This window comes from Gavialis gangeticus, unplaced genomic scaffold (genome assembly GCF_001723915.1).
Source record: "Gavialis gangeticus isolate Ggan-Ray unplaced genomic scaffold, GavGan_comp1, whole genome shotgun sequence".
In the NCBI taxonomy this organism is placed as follows: domain Eukaryota; kingdom Metazoa; phylum Chordata; order Crocodylia; family Gavialidae; genus Gavialis; species Gavialis gangeticus.
The window spans coordinates 34,495,406-34,517,322 of record NW_017728996.1 but is presented as its reverse complement, the minus strand read 5'-3'; the positions used below and the strand labels follow the sequence as shown (position 1 = coordinate 34,517,322).

Below are 21,917 nucleotides of genomic sequence, written 5' to 3'. Positions count from 1 at the left end.
GTTTACATTGAATTAAATGGAACTTGCCTTGGACTGATGGGACTGAAGACAAAAATTGAAGTCCCTCCACGGCTCTTGGCTTTTCTCCAACCATGATTACTTATGAGTTGTCCTCAACTCTGCTTCGTCAGCGGAAAGGGCCAAACTGGAAGAGGAGCTCAGCTTTCCCTTGCATACTCACCACCCTGTTCTACTTTTCCCAAGCTACAACTTGGGGGGGGGGATGCTCCTTAACCCAAAACCCAAATTTTCACTCAAGGTTTTTTCCTTTGTTCCCTTGTGAATTTCTCATTATTTCTTTTCCTTTAGAACCCTTTTCATGGTGATTGGCATATGCTCCATATTGGACAGCAGCTGCATTTTTGCCTTGCCTTGTGTGGACTAGTGTATTCCTGGTGCCATCCCTCATCTGTACAGGCTTCTAGAACCTTGCCCCACAAAAAGATTTCCATGTAATCTAGGCGTGTATCCTTTTCTACTAGGAGTTCCCTACTTATCTTCTGCTTTTGCTGTTGTGAACAAAAACTAATGTCACAGCAGTGACTGGTCACAGCGTAGAATCATAGAAAATGAGGGTTGGAAGGGACCTCAGGAAGTCATCTTGTCCAACCCCCTGCTCAAAGCAGGACCATCTCTAACTAGATCTTCCTAGCCAAGGATTTGTCTACTCGGGTCTTAAAAACCTCCAAGGATGGAACTTCCACCACCTCTCTGGGTAACCTCTTCTAGTGTTTTACTACCCTCGTAGTGAGAAAGTTCTTCCTAGTATCTAACCTGCCACTTGAGACCATTGCTTCTTGTTCTTTCATCTGCCACCACTAAAAACAGTCCAGCTCCATCCTTTTTTGAACCCCACTTCAGGTAGTTGAAGACTGCTATCAGATCCCCTCAGTCTTTCCTCATAAGTCATGTCCCCCCAGATCCCTCAGCATTTTTGAAGGGGGGCTCTCCATTTGTCCACATTCTTTCTGTAGTTGGGGACTGGTTGTAGTTGGCTGACTGGTCTGTAGTTCCCTAGATCCTCCTTCCTTTTCTTAAAGATGAGCACTATATTTGTCCTTTTCCAATCATCCAGGACCTCTCCTGATCACTATGAGTTTTCAGAGATGATGGCCAGTGGCTCTGCAATCTCAGCAGCCAACTCCCTCAGCACCGTTGGGTGCATCCCATTTGGCCCCATGGACTTGTACATGTCCAGCTTTTCTAAATAGTCCCTAACCTGTTCTTTCACCACTGTTGGCTGCTCACCTCAACCCCAAACTGTGCTGCCTGATGCAGTAGTCTGGGAGCTGACCTTGCCTGTGAAGACTGAGGTGAAAAAGGCATGGGGCACTTCTGCCTTTTTCCTGCATCCTCTGCTACAAGGTTGCCTCCCCCATTCAGTAAGGTACCCACACTTTCCCTGATCCTCCTTTTGCTACCGATGTACTTGTAGAAACCCTTCTTGTTACCCTTCACCTCCCTTGCTAGCTGCAAACTGCAGTTGTGCTTTGGCTTTCTTGACTTCATCCCTGTATGCCCGAACAATGCTTTTATACTCCTCCATATTTATTTGTTCAAGTTCCAACTTCTTATAGGCTCCCTTATTGTGACTTAGTTTACTGAATAGTTCCCTGGTAAGCCAAGCTGGTCTTCTGCCATCCTTGCTAGTCTTCCTGTGCATTGGGATGGTTTGTTCCTGCACTCTCAGTAAGGCTTCTTTAAAGTCCTGCCAGCATTTCTGAACTCTTCTCCCCCTCAGTCTGGCTTCCCAGGGGATCCTTCCCATGAGTTCCTTGAATGAGTCGAAGTCTGCTTTTCTGAAGTCCAGGGTCCTGACTCTGCTGCTCTCCACCCTTTGTTTCCTCGGGATCTTGAATTCATTCATCTCATGGTCGCTGCTGTCCAAGCTGCCGTCCACTACTATGTTTCCCACCAGTTCTTCCCTGTTTGTGAGCAGCAGATCAAGAAGAGCATGGCCCCTAGTTGGTCACTGCATCACTTGCATCAGGAAGTTGGCATCAACACTCTCTAAAAATTTCCTGGATTACTTGTGCACTGCTGTATTGCCCTCCCCACAGATGTCAGGGTGATTGAAGTCTCCTGTGAGAACCAAGCATGGTCCTGACTTTATCAGGGAGCCAGGTAGCCCAAGTGGCAGGTCACAGGATAAGACCCCAGCAGAAGGTTGCTGGAGCACTTTTGCAGTAAGCAGCTTTCCTACCTATTAGTTCTTACTGGGCCTCTGAACAGTCATCAGTTACCTCAGAATCTTTATGCATCAGTTGCAAAAGTAGCTCACAGGATACTACGTGGGTCCAGGACTCTTCTACTTTAGATCATCAGATGAGACCAGCTACTCTTTTTTTCTTCATTGCAGTTGCCATAGTTGGGGAATTCAAGGTGCCCAGATAGCTGCAATACTGTTATAATTTTCTGTCAGCTCAGAGAGAGAGAGGCTTTGCAAACTTTTCAAGGCTCTTCACAACCAGAAACAAGCTACTGAGATCCTAGCATGGCTCCCCAACGTCAACAGGAGCAAGGACTCTGGTGATATCATTGACTTGACACATTAAAAAAAACATCATAAATGGGAGTTGTTTAACTGAATCCTCTTGTGAAGTTTGTAAATCACAGACCTGAGATAATGCTTGTATCTACCTGTTTTAATAACAAAGCAGGCATCATGAGTGCGTCTCGTGTAGCATGTATACAAAAAGTAGTTTCTCCAAGCCAGAAGATTATTTTGCTTGTGTGTAGGAGGCAGGTTGTTTGATGTGACTATCAGTGAAGAATGTCCAGCAAGATCACATGGACCATATGCTTCGTACCACAGTAATATATGAACAAACTGTTGATAAAACTTTAGCCATGTGATCATATAGTAAAGAAGAATCAAGAACGTGAGAAATGCCATCAGGGCCATTGTTACAATGATAATATTTCAAGTTTATGTTATGTGATCTTTTGTCCTTCTGCAGACCAGCTAAAAATTCAGTCATTGCATTATCCCCCCCTTTCTTTTTTTTCCTAATTTCTTTTAATGTTAAAATCTCTTTAAATTCCACTCGTCTTGTGACTGCATTTCTTATAAAGTTTCTGTTTCACAGCTGTTGTTTAAACTTTACACACATTGTGCCTTTTCCCATCATGCTAACATTGTCATGTACAATGTTGGCCTCTCCTGCCATTCCGTTCCCACCTAATACACGAGTACTGTACCTAAAACAAATACCCACGTTATATAATTTTAAAGGGACTGTGAGCACTTCGTTCTTCTTATGAAGTTAGCTGGCTATATGGCTCTTCTTATTTCATAAACTGAATATATTACAAATTTCAAGTGTATATATTGGTAAACTTAGTGAATTTTGACTCTTACAGTTTGTAGGTAGTGTATCATGTCATCATGGAAGAGACTTACATTCAGGCCCGAACTATCTTCACAGGCTAGCAACAAAACAAATACAACTCTTAACTTCCACAAGAAAAGCCACAACATAAATTATTTCACATCTCAAGACGTTTGTTGAGGAGGAATATTGACATTTAAGACAGCTGATTGCCTTCCCAGCTGTGTGCTATAGCCTTTGCACTGTAATAAGGAACAGGAGAAGCAATTATAGGTGGAAAAAGGCATTCAAAAATTTAAAAAAGGCCAAGGGGAAAGCAGCAGACTTATTAGAGGTGATCTGGTTGTCACTTTAAAATGAGTCTTTTGGCATATGTTTATTCACGAGCACATAATTCAGTATGTCTCTTAATTCTGTGTTGAATTTTAAACTTCTTAGGGCAGAGTTTAAATTTAATATTTGGCAATGCAATGTACTTTTTAAAAGATGTATGTTTGGTAACCTTAGGAAAGTTGATGCGTCTGTCTTAAAAGTAATCTCTATCAGAGGAGCAGATGAATGATTTGAGAGGGAGAACTAGGGATGCATTATGCTTGATTACAATCTTATTAAATTGAATGCGAGCAGGATGCATCTCTATTTATGCAGGCAGTATATTATTGGTTTATATTTGGTTCAATTTGGAAAAGTAGTCTCTAACCATAGGGGGAAAAGCTGTTAAAGTTAGAAACAACAAATATTTTCAGATGATTGCCTAAAATCAGTCCCTTGCTCACTATTTTTGAAAATAGGGTTTTTTTGCATTTTTTTAAAAATGCCTAATATTGATAGATGAATTAATGATTGGCAACCCTCATTGAAAATCTTGGCCCTTTCTGATAATGTAAAATCTAAAGAAAAGCTAGATCCTGTGGTAACTTATTTGATTTTGTTCTGTTGTAAGTAGGTTACCATGTTCTCTATTTTTGATATTCAGAGAACTCTATATAATATTGGAGATGTTGACTTGGAGAGCTTTAGTGAGATGTAAACTTTCTATGCCTGCAGCATGTGCAACTTCAACATTGCCAGTAATTTTGTGATTGTAGTTTAAATGAGCTTTATGCAACTCCTAAACTAGAAAGAAAAGCTTACAAACTTGTTTCCTTTGCTGTAATCTAAATGCTAGGTCTCATGTAATAGAGGCAAACTGTCTTAGCAGTAACTTACACTGGAGAAAAACAACAAGATAGACTCAGTGAATTTGGGAGAGTTTGTGGGGGAATGAAAGGAATCTTTGCTTTAGGTTAGAATATTTTTGGTCACCCATGTTTCAGCCTTTTGAAACAATATGCTTTTTACTGCCTTCTAGGAACCACAATGCAACATATGATTAGCATCTCAATGAGGTCTTTTTCAATAGTGAAACAAAAGCTTTTTTTTGTAAGTGGGGATTATATTGTCAACTTTATAAGAAGGCTTTTGTCCATGTTACAGTGGATGTGGTGACCAGTGGAAGGCAGCCTTCTATTCATGACTTTGAAATGCAAGATGAATGATTTTGGACTTCTGAGCCACTCCCGAACAAACTGTTTTATAACTCGTAGCCAGTATGATGCAAATTACCCTCATTCATTGATGGATTGATTTTTTGGGGGGAGTGGGGTAGAAACCAGTTATTTCCACACTGTAAAGATTTCAGTTCATCTCTTGATTTTAAATATGGAAACTAAAATATTCTGAGTTACATTATTAAATATAAAATGATTCAAATTTCCTCGGAATAAATATGGATGGACAAAGCCATCTTGGAGCTTTTCACTGTAAATGGTATAAAAAAATTATAATTTTGATGGTCTGTTTGGAAAAAGTGTATACTCTTAACTTTTTAGGGAAAGAAAAAGTAATAAACCCCTTTTATGTTTTGTTGAGTCAACCACTTAAATGAGCTTTGTACACTATCCATCATGAATAATTTAAACCTTTACAGGTTGTGGTTTTTAGTTGCTTACTTTCTCTGCTGCTGCTGCTTATAATCTTCCAACAAAATATTTTTGATGTCATTGTTATAATAAGCCCATTGTGAGTTTTAAAAAAAATCCACCTTATTGTAAGCTTAAATAATAGACAAAATGTAAACTTTCTTAAATTGCTTCCTCATTTCCAGTCAAAGATCTACAGAGAGTAGATTCTTTTAAAAGCATTTGGGTGCTAAACTGCAATTGATTTTCAGTGGGTATTTGGTGTCTTGAATACATTTTTAATAGTGTGGCTCCAGTTTATTTCAGGTAGTCAAACACATTGGTTAGCTGGTTGCACTGTGTAACAATGAGAATTAAAATTCAGGACCAACTTGGATTTGTGCTCAACAGTCAGATATTACAGTTGGTTTTCAGACAGAGCAGAAGCTCACTTTTTTACTTACAGTATCACTGGTTACTGATGTCATTAGCACCTCAGTTGTTGTGCCCCATACCTGGAATAATAATGCTGTAACTAGATACTAAATAAGAAAGGATTCTTGATGCATATTCACATATAGTCTATGCAAGTAAGATGGACCAGATAACCAAATATAATTATATTTGTAGGTTGATTGTTTTGATGGCTCAAAGTATTTATTCTGCACATTGCTGGCTAGATTACTTCCTGTTTAGATTAAGTGAGGAGGCCCAGATGCTTTCTTGGCTTATGTGGGTAAGGGTGAAGGGCTGAGGGTGTTTTTCCATCGCTGGAGTAGTCATCCTTCGGCAAAAATGTGTGCGCTTTTGCTGAACAGTTTTGTATTGAGGGCTGCTTCGAAGTGGGAAGCCAGAGGGGAACTGCCTCATATGGCATTTAAGACTGGAGTGCTGCCCAAGTCTGAGATGCTGGTAGGAATTGCCCTGGGGACCAAACACTGAATTTTTCTAGTTCACACGTGAAGTTCTGCTTAACATAGTCATTTCACAACTGTAACTACCCCCTTGAAAGTGTAAGCATTTTGCCGTATCATTCCTTTGAGGGAGGGAAACTGAAGGAAACCGTAATAATAACATTTCAGTTTTCCTGAACTGAAGGAAACTGTAATAACATTCTCAGCCTCCTCATCTGTGATATTGTTTCCTGATGCGAAGGAGAAGCATCCTGTGTTCTGTGTAATCTGGTAACTGGGAGAAATTTCTTTCATCAGTGCTGCTCAACAGACCATTTTAAAGGTTCTCTTGAACAATATAAATCAGTTCTGAAACAGCCAAAACTTTAATGTCAACCGGTGTGACTGCAGAAGAAATTTCATAAAAGTTAGTGGGCAAATATGGTAGTTTTAATAATAATAATTTAAAAAAGCCAACCTCCTATTTGTTTTCCAGCAAAAGCAGTAAATGATTATTAATCTGACCAAGATGTTGGTCAACAAACATGCAATACTTAACACACAAGTGATGACTACAATAAATTCTATTATGCCAATGTAGCAAACTTTTAGAAAAGAGGTTGTATAGTAAAGAAAATAGAGAGCAGTCATTTTTCTGAAGGAATGATGGAACTTCGTGAGATATGTTGCCGTTCTTGGCTGGTTAATTAAAAGCTGAGTTTTGATATAGTTCTCTATGTAAGAATCAAGACTTTGAAATATGATGAGCATGTATAAGGCACTGTAGCATAATCAGTTTGTTGCCTCCTTACAGGGTTTGATTTAAAATTTATGTATGTGAAATCTGCTAATACCCTCTAGTCCATCTAGCTCACCCATAAATTCCTATTTTCTAGTAACAGTTTCCCTTTGTTTACAACATTTTTAAAATAAGAGACCAAGAACCTGTTTTCCTGCTGTTTATTTCTGTTGTCAATTTAAAAAGACTGAATTAGCCATTCAGATTTTGAAGTTTTAGGACTTAAAGGCTTCCTCTATATGTTACGGGTATTGCACAATTAGCTAGTTAATTATGCAATTACCTTGAGATCAGGTACACATGTAAAGGAGCTGTCACATGACAAAATGCTCTGACCAGCTGTGATTCCCAAGGCTTGGGGATCTGTAGAAAGCCTGGGCCCACACAGGACTTGGTTCCCGACTGCACCTTAGCAGCAGTCAGACTGAGAGTCCTGTACCTGATAGGGCTCTGGGTCCTGATTGCACCCCACAACTGAGGGGCTCTCAGTCTTGGCTACACATGGCCCCCTTAACTGGGAGCCCTCTTTGCTGTGGGTGTTGTCGTCTTGCCAATGCAGGGAGAGCCCAGGATCAGGCTCCTCCTACACCAACAATAGGGTATGATTGGTTCTAATGCACGGTCCCACAGTTGCACTTCCTACCATGCATGTGTGGCATGGCAGGAGGAGTGACTGCGTGGATCATGGATTAAATCTAGTCGTGTCTTTACTTGCACATGTAGAAGGGACCAGGCATTCCATTTACAACCTCAGTGTGACAGTTTTTAGACAACAAAACTTTTTAAAAAGTACTTGAATAGGAAATTGTGGAACAAGAAATCATCCACAGATTTGATTGTGTTAAGTATGGTCTAAACCGAGACTATGGATTTTTATTCCATTACCTGAATTATCTTTTATAACCCCTGTATTCTTCAGTGGGTTAACTGCTTTTTTCTCTCTCCTACCCACCTTGCCTCTCTCAGCAGTGTTCCCTTCTCCTTCCACCCTTTCTCCTACCCTTTGACATCTATTTAGAAACTCTGCTTCTGCAGTTCCTTCACAGCATCTAAAGAAGTAAGCCTTCTGCTTATGAAATCTTACACTGTACATCTTTTGTAAGGTGCAAATCTACCCAGTCTTCTAAAGACTTCTAGCCTACCGTCATTAACATTTATGGCACGGTAAGCCTTCCAACAAAGCCTAACTTTTTCACACTGTCCTAATTGAAATCCCTAGGAAATACTTTCATGCCAGGAAGTACACAAGGTTTGAAGCACTTGTTCTTGTACTTGTCTCCCCTTCATATAGCGAGATTTTTAAGAGTTAAGCAGAATCTACATGGGTATTCATAGAGGGCTGTGTTCCCTTCTGCATGTTCGTGCACACACCTTCCTGTGCCTCTCTTTCCTTCTCTGCCTCCGCTATATGAACATAAAAATAATCTTTAGGTGTTAGTTAGAGGCATTTTTGATGGGATGGAGCTGAAGTTCCCAACATTCCTGCTGGATAGCTCTGAACCCCCACCTGACTGTTTTTACCTGCATTTCATTTTGAGTGCTCCATCTCTTCCTCCATCTCTTCCATTAAGATTATTGCTTGTGGACCCCTAACACCAACTATACTCTTCCCCTTGCCTATCCTAATATCTGGTAGGCTTGGAGACCTTTTGGCAGTGGGAGAGTGGTGGGACTGAGGTGTGTCTGTACCATATGTAAAATACAAAGTGACTACATTAGATCTGTTCTTAAAAATACCCAACAACAAACAAAAGGAAAGGGATCTATACTTCTGTTGGAAATTCTGACCCCATTTATCTCAATAAGATGTTTTCAGTTGATTGAGAGTATGTGGATGTGAATAGTGCACTGTGGAAGTGAATTTGATACCCTTAGATCAGGGCAACACTCCTTACCTCCTGGGAGTTGGCAAGAACTTGACTGCCTTTTTAGGAAGTTTAGCAACCAACCAGTATTTGTGTGGATCCTTTTTTGGAAGTACCAGTAATACTCAGTTTAATGGTAATTTCTCCTGATGTACTTTGCCTACAAAGATGGCAATGTGAGAGCTTCATGTTCCAGAGAAGGCCTGAGTCTCAGTCACTACCATCTGACTTCTTGTTACTATTAAACACAGGCTTGTTGTATATTTTTCTATCAATTTTGTTGAATAATTAAGTGGGTTTTTTTTTCAAGATCAAAAAAATACAAAACCTCATTAATTCTGGTAGAATGGCTTGTTACAGCAGTCGGGTATAATCCAGCAACCAGATTGCCTGCATCTGCTCTTTCAAAACTGCAAGCAGATAACCAGTCAGTGCACTTGAAGGTGTGTGTGGTAAGTGCCCATGTTCTAGTGACAGAACCATTCTTAAGGATTCAGAAAATCCTGGTGCAAAACCAGGAGATTTGTACCAAAAAAAATCCACTCTTTAATATGGAAGAGGTTCTTGATTTGGACGGTCCAGAACATTTTGAATCAACTTCTGTGTCTTGATAGCACAGACATCAATTGCAGTTGGATGCTGGGCTTCATTAGTATCCACCTTGCAGTGATTCCAGGTTGTCACCTGTCCATAGTCATGTCATGGTCTTATCTTTCTTACGGTATTGAGTTTTTTGGAGACTGCAACACACTTCCCCACCAAATATCCTGTTCCTGTCTAGGATCTCAGTATAGGTCTCCAAAGACTTACAGAGCTACCTCTTGAGCTTTTCTCAGAATGCTTCCTACATCACCTCATTCATTCTCTTAGTCATTATTGCTCCAGAATGAGACAGATTTTGGCGGTTGTTGCTAAACCTCTCTTACCAAACATTTCATAAGGACACAGTGATATGACCTCACTCAGAATTCATCCAGAAGTTGTATTCCTTTCTTCTGGCAGCTTGTGGGCTGCATCTGACCCAATGATGGGGTAAAGTGTGGCCTGCAAGCTTCCTCTGGGTCTTCCCCCAGTCACTCCTGCTGCTGTGACAGCAGTCAGAGTCTCTGGGCCAGGGCAGCATGGCAGGAGGAGGCCTAATAAACTCACTGCGTGTATGGCAGAGGAAAGACAGCAGGGGCTTGCACAGCAGTGCGGTGGGGAGGGTGTGGGAGATGGATGAGGGAGAAGGAGCTTTATGTATTGTGTGGTGGTGCACACAGCAGCAGCAGTGGGGCTTGCATACCTCCAGCAGCAGTAGGGGTCTTCACATAGTGCAGGGGGGGCTCATACAGCAGCAGATGGGGCAGGCTGACATAGCAGCAACGACAAAGAATATCCATGTAGTGGGGGGGGGCAGGAGGGGATTAAGCAGCAGCAGCAGTGGTACTCAATGCAGTAGGGGGTTCACAGCAGTTGCAGTGGGAATCCTTATGTAGCAGCAGCAATGGGGGAGTATCTATGTGGAAAGGGGGGCATGTGCACTAGCAGCAGGATGCAGTGGGGTTTTGCCTGTGTGACAGTGGTTTAGGGGAAGGAGCTTGTGTTGCTTGCACAGCGAAGAAGACTATGTGCAGCCCCCACAGCCTGCAGCCCTGAACCTGCGGCCAGTGCAGCAAAGTTGGACAGGCCTGACTTAGTAGATATATCCGGTACTGTGTGTTGGTAAAGTGATTGGATTAAACTTGTTCAGATCATCTTTGGTTATAGCCCGGCATTCAGAACTCCAACCTATGCCATTTTAGAAAGTATCTAAACATATCTTGTATTATTGGATGATAACACTCCCACCCAGTATTAAGACCCACTCCACTAGTGTCAGATGACAACTTCTGCTTCTTTCAGACTTGTAAATGTGACATATTTGCAAGATAGCATGATAGGATAACCCACTGATTTTTGCCAAACACTGCCTTTTAGCAGCTTGATCAGATACCAAGTTCCAGAGAGGACCACTACAATCACTGTTTGACTGATGAAGCTGAAATCCCTATTTTCCCCAGGGTATACTTGCTTTGTAACTGTCTATAATGGAATCCACAGTGACTGAGGCTTAACATGAAAACTACCATTGTTGTGATTCTTCAAGTTTTTGTTTAGATCACACATCCTGACCTCTACTTTTACATGTGTGAGACACTTTCAAGTTTAGTGGAAACAATTGATGGTATTTCGAAGACTTATGTTTGCTGTTGGGAAAGTAACTGTTCTTTGCAAAATAGTCTTAATGAAATCACTTTGGATCTACAGCAAATATATTACATGTTTTTTGTAATCCTGATTATGTTCCTGAATTGTTCTAGAATTACATTTCCTTGTAGAGTTTAAATCAGTGATTCTCAACAAGAATGCCAGGGCACCCAGGGGTGCTGCAAGATCCTCTGAAGGGTGCTGGGAGATGTGAGGATATAAGCATAAACGCGCAGACTCAAGCTCAGTCCCTGCCTGGCCATTCCCCTGCCCTGACTATAATAAATTAGTTTTTGAAATGGAGTGCCATTCAATTCACCAAAGTTATGGAAGGGTACCTTGAGTCTACTGAGGGGGCTGCCTTGAGTCTAAAAAGGTTGAAAACCACTGGTTTAAGCACTTAGTTATACTAAACAGCTCACTTATGAGAACATCCTGCTAAAGAAAATGAAAATTCCAAGGAGTGTCAATATTCTTTCCCCCCTATTCAATCTCTGTTTTCTTTGTTTGCCTACTAGTTGAAACTCTCTTCTACAAGCTCAGTATTCGGTGTTTCCATGGTAGAGAAAAACATGGAAAGTAAAGTGTGACACATTCTGTCAATTTAGGAATATGATTTTTCTATTTGTTAATATCTTGTTTGAGTATAATATAGTACCAGAACCAATGACACTGATCTTATTTTCCCTTTCACCTTATTCTCCCCCTTCAGTTCCTTCACTACCAGAGAAGGAAGTCCTGCAACAAATGATTTAGTCTTTTTAAGGACTTTTAAAGAAATGTACCTTACCATAACCTTTGCTGGTACTAGATTCACAACAAAATCTAACTTGTGACCTTCATGTGAGTAAAGCTGATTATAAAAATAATTGGATTTAAGATGCAGCTTATTTAATACTGCCCTGTAAATTCAGTTTCCCTTCTTCACAGCTAATCAGCTGCAGCACAGGGCTTTAAATGTCCCTGAGTGTGGGGAGCCAGGGCTGCCCCCATGTGATCTGGCAGGAAGCAGCCGGAGGCCACAAACTGATATTGGGCACAAGGCAGTTGCGTCCTCGATCATGGGACAATGATCAGCAGATCGTCAGCGTCAGAACTAGGGCCTCAGGCTGCTGCCTTCCTGATCCCTGAAATCATGCAGTGTCACATGTTCAATTTGAAACTGGATACAAACTAGCGCCAAGGATATTCCATGTTAGATCAGTTGTTTAGTTAAATGTGGAACATCTCTTTGCATCTTGGTTGCCATTTTATCCAGCCACATATATTTCCCAAATGTGTGGCATGTTACAATTCATTGTACAATTAATGCATTAATCATATATTATAAATATAACATCTATCAGTGGCTGCAGTGTAGGACTGATTCTCAACCAGGGTGTCATGAGATTTCTTTTAAGGGTGTCATGGGGTGCCACACAGTATTAACACTGTTACTTTTGCAAACACCTACACATTATACACAAGACAAACCTGAGATTTCAAGTAGGAAACCATGGTGTATCAAACAAAAGTCTGACCTGTTGTGGTTTTTCTGAGTTATTTGCAACAAAAGAATTGCTTTTATTATCTTTCCATGCTCAAAAAAAGAGTGAAAGCTGAGACCTGGCATTTTCTAAGGGTGCCTGGAATCTAACAAGGTTGAAAACCACTAATATAGGATTTATCATCAGTATTAGTAATGTATTTAAACTAAGAAATTGTATCTCAAGAAATGTGTAGTGATGTAAGTCACGATCTAATTTTGAAAGATATTCTCTTGAAACATAGAGACTAAATACCCCAAAACTCATTCTAGTGTTAAGCTATGGAGTGACATTGCTGCCACTAGTGCCTAATTGGCTTAAAGTCAATGTAGACTCATGCTAACTGTAAATTTAACTCAAAAGCTTATTTTCACATCTGAGTTTTAATTTAAATCATGATAAATAGTATATAAATATTATACAGTTAAAAGAACAGTTGATTGGATGATAGGCTTTTATTTTACTAGCAAACCATATTGAATCAAAACTTTTAGCTTTTGTCAGTAGACATTAGAACTTCGTAACACTGCTCATTTGAAAGAACAGACTCACATTTTATACTGGTTTCCATGAACTGTGAAGTTATATTTCTTTAAAAATAATAGAACATTTTAAAAATATTGGTATTCAGTTTCTACGTGGGTGATTAGAGCATAGTTGTTTAGTATCAAAACTGCAGATTCTACAATCCAAATTTAAGAAGTTAAGTTCTATTTGAGCAAGCATGAGCCAAGAGCCATAAAATGCCTCTTTTGTTTTTAATTGTGTCTGTTTAGTTGCTTTTATTCTGCCATTCCTCTCATCAACAAAACATTATTTGTAGTCTATTGTAGATCTAGAATCATCATACAGTTAGAGAGAAAGGTCACTTTATTTTCAATTTTCAAGTTGTCAGCAACACTTTCAGTTAAATCCTATTGACTTGCTAAATTGAAAGTTTTGAATTAGACTTTGGAAAAAATAAGAAATGGAAAGCTTTATTTCAGTTTGAGTTTAATTTCCAATGTTAAATAGATAATAAACGGTAGTGGCTTGACCTTCGGAAATGAGAATCTAGAGGTAAGCTTAGACATTGCATTTTTAGCACTCTCCAGTCCAGTTGCTACTCAAAAAAAAAAAAAAATCATATCTTTAGTTCAAGCTGATCTGTGGTGATGCAGATGAGCCTTTATTGTTAGTATGCTGGCTACTGTTCATTTCCTATTTGTTCAGAGGATGGTCTTTCAAGGCCTTCTTGCATATTATAAAGGAAGTACAATAAATTATTAAAGGAATTAAAGCTTTAACCACCTTATTTCCATTCCCATTTCCTTAAGGCTTCTACCACTTTCTCCTTCTCTGGTCTTCCTGTTATAGTCTTTTATAAAAGCCTTCACTTCCTATTGCTATCTCTAAAGCTAAGAAATATATCCTGGATGGTACATGAAATTGCACTGTATCTTATCTATATTTATATTTTGGAAGTGCTAAACAGTGATATGTGGCCTTCTTGCATCTTGAAAGTTCAGTGAACATTGTGTGAGGGTAAAAGCTTTATTCTTCTCTTTGTGATGTCCTCTGTTAAATGGGTGCTACGTTAAAGGCTTCAGAAAACAAAATATTTTGTGGCATTTATTTGGATTCCCTACCAAGGGAATGATGCACTCTAGAAGCTGGCTTTGAAGTGTAAAACAGATGCAGCTTCCTTTCCGTTTGTGTCAACATGGATACATCTTTCACTTCTCATTCAGCTGCCCTTAAAATAAATTACTTCGGGTTTTTTAGGCTTCTTTTGGATAACTTTGCCAGTCACTAACTAAGAGTACGCTCATTAAAACCAATACAGTTTTCAGTCTTTTGCAGTATTAAAGTACTTTCTCACTTGTTAAGGTTCTTCTCATCTTTTTTTTTTTTTTTGAATAGCTGAATAGATAACAGAATACATTGTAAATACCTTGTGGACATTCTGTTTGGTATTGAACTTTGAATACAATTGTACAGTTGACAGAGAGTCTGGTCCAGGTGATAAAATATGGGATAGGCAGGTGAAACATGAGTTTGTTTCCTGTCTCTATCCCTGTTTCACTCTGTGACCTTGAGCAATTCACTTCTAGTGTTATAGTCTTTCCCGCTGTAAAAAGGGATAGTATCCCTGTGTAAAAATCATGGACTGTTGCATTTGAAATGGTTTTACATATTTAATATAATGAGATGTACATTTCCCATAAGAACAATATGTGTTTTTAATACGTATGTCTTAAAATTATGCTGAGCAGCCATTTGTGGTTAAATGTTGAGTGTCTAATTCACGTTAATAAAACTCCGTTTTTGCTTAAATGCATACATTAAGGCTATTCCATTATAGTAAGGCAATGTTCCCCAGGTGTCGGAGCAGTTATTAATTAAATTAAATAAATTAAATTTAACTTGCCATATGTCAGTAAAATTCAGTGGGTAGAATTAAAAATGATCAGTATTTTAAAACACTGCTAGATAATTATTTCTTACCTCTCAAGACCCGAGTTCAAGTTCAATACAAATTTGTGACCTCCTGACTAAAAACTCAAAGCAATTTAAGAAACATTGCTTTGGTAGTAAATGATGTCATCTCCTCTTTTAGAAAAGAGCTATAATTCTAACTAGCTTTGTTGGGTATATGTTTCAGTTCCTTTAAAAAAAAAAAAAAAAAAAAAAGTCATTGTACACTTATGCATGTATTTTGCAAAAAATATAACAATTTAGAATAAGTATTACTATTGTCCCAGTTCATTTATACATGTAAAAAAAACTACTAAAAAATTAGGATGATGGCTTTATGAGAGATTTTTTTTTTAAATTGACATGAGTGAAAATCAGATTTTTTTTTACTTGAATTGTACCATGTTGAACATTAGATTAACTAGTTTGCAAGCGCTCTTCAATACTGCTGTGCTTTTAACATAAGTAAAATGTATTTAAATATTTAGAATTTGAAACAGAATAACCATTTTTCCTTGCTTTTAGAGTACCCCCATAAATACGGACCACAAGGAGGCTGTGCTGATCATTCTGTGTTTGAAAGAATGCAGAAGTACCAAATGACCGGTGTGGAGGACCCAACACAGGTACAGTGTAGATTTTAATGGACTGCATTGATAAAAAGAAACTACCCTTTGCTGTCTCTCTTCCACTGGTCTTCTGGAGCACCTTACCTTCTAAGGCAGTAGTTCCCAACCTTTTTGGATCAGAGTGGAAGTGACCATGGACTGGCACACTCCAGGCCAGAAGTGACAGGCATACTGTGGACTGGCAGCCAACCCTTTTTTATACTCAGTAAAAAAGGGTTGGCTGCTGGTTACTTCCGGACTTCCGGTCCAGCAGCCAGCCCTTCTGTGGACTGGCAGCCAACCCTTTATGGCCCGGTTCCGGGCTGTGGCCTGATGGTTGGGAACCTCTGTTCTAAGGGACCTGTAGTATCGCTGCTGGCTTTTCCAACTAAACTTAAAAATGAGTATCAGGAAAAATAATACTGGTGGGGGGGAATGGGAAGAGATTGTATGGTCCATGAAAGACACTCTATCATTTGCTGGCAATGGGAAATGTCTACAAGTTTTGCTATATGGTGGTCCCATCAGGAAGGCATCTGAGACCTCCACATGTGGCAAAATAAGCAGTGTGACTGAAATAGCTAAAAGTAGTTAATAAGCCTTATAATGCTTCCTGGCATGAGGTGAAGGTGTGAGTTTGAAGTGAACTCAGAATTTTCTATGCTTAGAGCCATATGACTTTGGTCCTGCTAATTCAAGTATTCCTCATGAGAACTCTGTGCAGTCCACAGAAAGCAGGAGAGAATTGCCCTCCTTGCTTTCCTTTAATTAAATACTTGGTTTCTTTCTGCCTCACAAATAAAAGCTGCCCACGGGGTATCTGATGGGTCCTATAATACTTGCATTGTGAGAAACACTTTTTTTTTTTTTTTGTGGAATTGGAGGTGTGAAAGTGTGGACCTCTGTTCGTACAGACTTCAGCAAGTTGGCAGGAAGAAAAAAATGTTATACCAGCTCCTTTGTTCTGTTGCATCTTGTGTACTTGTCAAAACCTGTATCTGGGACTTAGAGGATCAGGAGTGGTAATATTCGTTTGGATATATCACAGCTAAGACTTCATTTATATATTCAAGTGAGTTATTACCATTCAAGATCCTTACAATTAACAAAAGGAGAAGGAGCTGCAGAAATAGTGACTAAAGTTATAGTTATTTAGCAAGACATTGACTTAAAAATAAATCAGTTCGCACCAGAAGTAGTTCAAACAAAATTGTTATCTGGAACCCCAGGATGATTCAAGCAGCAGAAGCACTGTCCCTGACCCCTTGTCCAGTCCTGTGTCTCCCTGGGCATTCCCCAGTCACTTAAGCCATCCCAGGGAGACCCAGGCCAGTTGACTCATGTGAGTCACTGCCCTCTATTTCCCCTATTCCCCATCATCCCCCCCCACCCCGTTTGCATGGTCCTAGGTTTTCCGCTGCTGTGGCTTGAACCATCCTGGGGAGACTCTAGACTGTACTCCTCATTTAACATTGTTGTGGTTAGCATTGTTTCATTATTACATCACTGATCTACTAGAGAACATACTAATTTAAAGTCATGCAATGTTTGCTTATAATGTTGTTTGGCCACCACCTGCTAGTAGGTAACTACTGTGATGTAACTGGATTCGCTTAACATCCTTTTACTTAAAGTTGCATTTTTCAAGAACGTAACTACAACATTAAGCAAGGAGTAGCTGTAGTTCTTGCTTCTGCCATTTTTGTAGGGCAGGAAGATGTCCTCTGCAGCTGGTGCTTTTTAGCATCTGCCAGCTGATCATCGACAGCCTCTCCCCTTCCCTGGCAGTGGGGAGTTGCAGGCCATCAATGATCAGGCCCCCCTAGATTGGCTCTCCTGGCTGGAGAGCTCATCACTGTGTAGCTTGTCAGCCAGATGGCTGGAACATCTGTTCAGCCCCCTTTTCACCATGTTTTTTTGGTACTGGACATTTTTGGAACTCAAATGCCAGTCTATACCCTCAGTCCTTTTTTCTAAAAGGGAAGTTCTTGAACATTTTTTTTTTTTACTGTTGTTTACCATGTGTATTATGCCTTAATTTGACAGTTTTACTGTCAGTGTTTTCTGAGTTTTAATGTCATTTACTTCTATCCTCATAAGTTAGATGACTCAGTATTGTGAACAACATTGACATCCAAATCTTATTTATACTGGGTTTCAAAATATTGCCAGCACAAATGCAGATGAACCAGCATTAGGATATTTTTCAAAAACATTTCTTGCATTGGGAGGAGATGAGACCATTAACCAAAGAACAGACTTAGGGCAGATGTTTCTGGCAGTCTCTGCTCTGCATGGTAAAAATAGTAAGTTTAGGCTGCTTGGCATTTCTTTCATTCAGAATGTAAGCACATGCTGGAGTATTTCAGTTTGTTCAGCTTGTTGACTCTAGGGCAGTTATCATTCGAAGTAGTAATGTTCGTTATAAGGAAAAATTTGAGTTTTAAGATTGTTGCCAACTAGATTTTTGTCACTTATCCATGGATCTCATGAGGTCCATGCTAGTCCAACTTTCCTATGACCTTTGGCTTCAAATCATTACTTAATTCTTTGTATGATTTGTTAGGGGCAGATTTCCTGTGTTTGAGTGTACCATAACTTCTGTGTTCCTGCTGGTTGCATTACGAAATACTAAGTTAAAGTGTACAGGGAAGTTGAGAGATGAGGTGTCCTTAGGAGCCAGATTAAAACAAACCATGAGAACTAGAAATATATACAGCTTAGTTAAAGATTCAACTTTTATATGATACATAAGAGGAAAATGTATGAAGAGGATTTATTAAATGCACCACATCAAAATAAGGAATTTTTTGTTTTTTCATTTAGGTGTTTACAGAATTAACATTAACATTAAAATTAACATGTATTTTAATATATGTACAGAAACCTTTTGAAGAAACCATCACCAGTGGTCCACAGATTTTAAGGAAAAAACGTGCAGCTCAAGCTGAAAGAAATACATGTCAGCTTTATATTCAGACTGATCATCTCTTCTATAAGCATTATGGAACAAGGGAAGCTGTAATTGCACAGGTATTTGTAAACCATGGCCATTATTTCAGGAATACGTTGTGTGCCCTTTTAAAGAAATATTGACAAATTTAATGTATTGTCATCCTGTATCTGCACCCTCACTATTGGAGATGATCTTTTCATCTGCTTTTGCCATCCTATCTCATTGAGGTTGCTTTGTAATCAGTTTTCAGAAAGACACCAATTGCCTAATATTTGGAGGTGCTAAGATCTGAAGTTGTTGTTTTATTGTTAATGGGATCTATAGAGGCTAAGCAATTGAGAGAGTCAACCCACGAGTTTATAAAGACACCAGTGCCTGCTCCTATACCAGGAGTTGGCAACCCCTGGCGTGTGCGCCAGAGCATGGCACGTGAGGTCATTTTGCTCAGCATGCCACAGCCAGCCTGGGCTCTGGGCAGCTGCCACCAGACACAGAGCCTGGGCTGCTTGCAACAGGCAGCCCGAGGTGGCTGCAAGCCCTTCTGTGAGTAGCCCATGGTCTGTGGCTGGCAGCAGCTGCCCAGAGCCCGGGTTGGCTGCAGCCAGGAGGCTGCAAACAGCTGCACTGGACTTCGAAGCCCCGGACACGCTCTGTGGCAACAGCAGGTATGTATGTGTCTCTGGGTGGATGACAGGGAACAGGCCTGGGACAGTGTAACCCTGTCCCCTACCCTGCCAACTACCCAGAGGCGCACATGCAGCTGCTGCTGCCATGGTGCGAGTGCTGGGGCTCTGGAGTCCAGTGCAAATTTTTGTAGCCTGCCTGCTGCCTGTTGCAGTTGCCCAGAGCCCAGGGCCTGTTATGGCAGGCAGCCGGGAGACTACAAACAGCTGCACCAGGCTTCAGAGCCCCAGCTTGGCTCTGTGTCAGTGGCAGTTGTATATGTACCTCCGGGCAGATGGCAGGGGAGGGACTGGGACATAGAGCCTGCATGGGGCTCTGGAGCACGATGCATCTGTTTTGTAGTCTCCTGCCTGCATGTGGCCTGGGTTCTGGGCAGCTGCAGCAGGCAGTGGGCAGGCTGCAAACAGCTGCACTGGGCTCCAAAACCCTGCCACCAGCTTTTGTCATTAGCAGCTTCATGTGCACCTTGGGGTGCAGGGTGGGGAAGGGGCCAGGGCAGCACAACTGTGGTCCCTCCCCCACCATCTGCCTGGAGGCGTGTATGCACCTGCTGCCAGCAATAAGGATCAGGCCCCTTGTGGCTTCCCCACAGTCTGCCCTGAGACATGTCAGGGTTGGTGGTGTTTTTGGCACTTTGGCCAAAAACACTGTCTACCCCTGTCCTATACAGACCAGTTTAATAGCTCGTCAGAGAAGCAGGGGTATAAACATAGAATATTTTCAGACGTTTCAAGTGAGAAACGTATTTTTGTAGATGAAAATTTTAAAAGCTCGTGTGTTCTCTTCTCTTAAAAGATGACCAATCATTGACATTTGTGTCTAATTTTACTGTATATTAGTTCATCATACTGTACACAAATCACTCACTGTAGATAATATTTATAAAGGCATCCAGGTCCCTTTTGTAAGTGGGACTCCTGTGAAATTAGGAGTCAGGGTGCTTTTAAGGATTTAGAAATTTAGAATAAAATTTTCAGGAAGGCAAGTGGTTCATTTTACATATTTCATGTCTAGTACAACTGCAAGAGTGATAAGCAATGACAAGTAAATATTTTCCAAAATACTTTACAGAAGAATAATTTTAAAATAATATTTTTTTTTATATCTGACGTTTCAATAGAACTTTGATGTTAAGGTCAGTTGAGTGGCTGCCTCGAACAAATGCATTATGTTTTAGTTGCATCTGTTAAGATGAGCAAATTTAACTTGCCTATAAAGAATTTGGTGATATTTGACCTCTTCATGGTGTAAAGTATGTAGACGGTTATTACTAATTATTTATTAACATTTTATTAAAGTACTTAACTATAAATGAAAGTTCATATGCCATGTTAATATCCATTTGAAAGCGGAAGAAACTTTGTAGCTAGTGACAATAAAGATATGCAGTCATGCAATTCAGTTTAACTATATTACCCTTTTTTCTGATTTAACAGATATCAAGCCATGTTAAAGCAATTGACACAATTTATCAGTCAACAGATTTCTCAGGAATTCGTAACATCAGCTTTATGGTGAAACGAATAAGGGTAAGTAATTCCATTGTAGCTGTGGTTTAGTTATTTGAATGCAAGGTGCAATTGCTTAGAATAGCGTTCTCTTTCCAAGATCATTACCTATTATTCCTGGCTGATTTTTGGTAAATAAAAAATATGCAGTCTTGTACCAGGTTTTTTCAGTGGTCTTCTAGTATTCATTGTCACTTTGCAGTGTCTTCCATTATTGACTGTGGGTAATTCAGTGTCCAGTGTTAGGAAGTTTGTTGTTTATAGCAAGGGGGTCAAATTTATCTGGTCCCCGAGGTCAGGTGAGTCCAGATGAGTGGCACAGGACCAGTCCATGGTCTGGATGAATTGTGAAGGATCGGCCTCATGGATAACTTATCCCCCATTCCCTCCTCCCTCCCCCACCCTTAAGTTTTGAACACTTATTTAATAGATCATGAACATTTTAGGAGGAAGAGTTTATTGAAGAGCTAACACTCCAGACCCTCTAAGGTGTGATATATCAAAATACACAAAGCCCTTAGAAAACTCCTGCAGGAAAATTAGGGAAAACCTGCTGTTCCAGTATTGATGGTGAGGGGAAGACTACATACAAAAAGTATTCTAACTTCTTCTCTAGATCCCCTAGGGTTTCTTTTAGACTGTTAAAGGTAAAATTGCTGTATTCGGTTAAAATCTTGGACCAACTTTAGGCATTTATAAACATACTTTTTTCCCACGATATGCTGGAGATCCACTGCTTCAGAGCAGACTCGATTAATCGAGTGCTCTGCATGCGAGCTGAGGCGAACTGCGCTGCGTCATGTGCAGTTGTATAATTGGCAAAATGTGCATCAGCATGCAGAAAATGGCATTGGTGTGCTTTTGAACTAAAGCGCCCCTGAGGGGTTTTAGTTCAAAAGCATGCTGCCACCATTTTCTCAGCACTGATGTGCATTTTGCCATTATACAACTGCAAGTGTTGCAGTGCTGGGCACTTTTCAAAGCACCCAGCGCTGCAGCACTTGCATGTGTAAAAATGCCCCTTCTGCCTAAGTGTTCGTTTATGCTCTGAAAATTCACTTTTAGAGATTTTAATAGTAGAGCGTGCTGAACTGAACAGTCTGTCACCCATGATATTGAA

The 21,917-nt window shown here is 40.1% G+C and overlaps 1 protein-coding gene across 1 annotated transcript in view; it reads left to right on the top strand.

Annotated features, from left to right (window-relative positions):
* Positions 1-21,917, top strand: part of ADAM10 (ADAM metallopeptidase domain 10) — a 136,327-nt gene that overhangs the window by 59,331 nt on the left and 55,079 nt on the right. Inside the window, exons 5-7 of the mRNA XM_019504302.1 lie at positions 15,567-15,667; positions 18,533-18,682; positions 20,726-20,818. Of these exons, the coding sequence (XP_019359847.1) occupies positions 15,567-15,667; positions 18,533-18,682; positions 20,726-20,818 (344 nt within the window). The remainder of the gene's footprint in view (positions 1-15,566; positions 15,668-18,532; positions 18,683-20,725; positions 20,819-21,917) is intronic.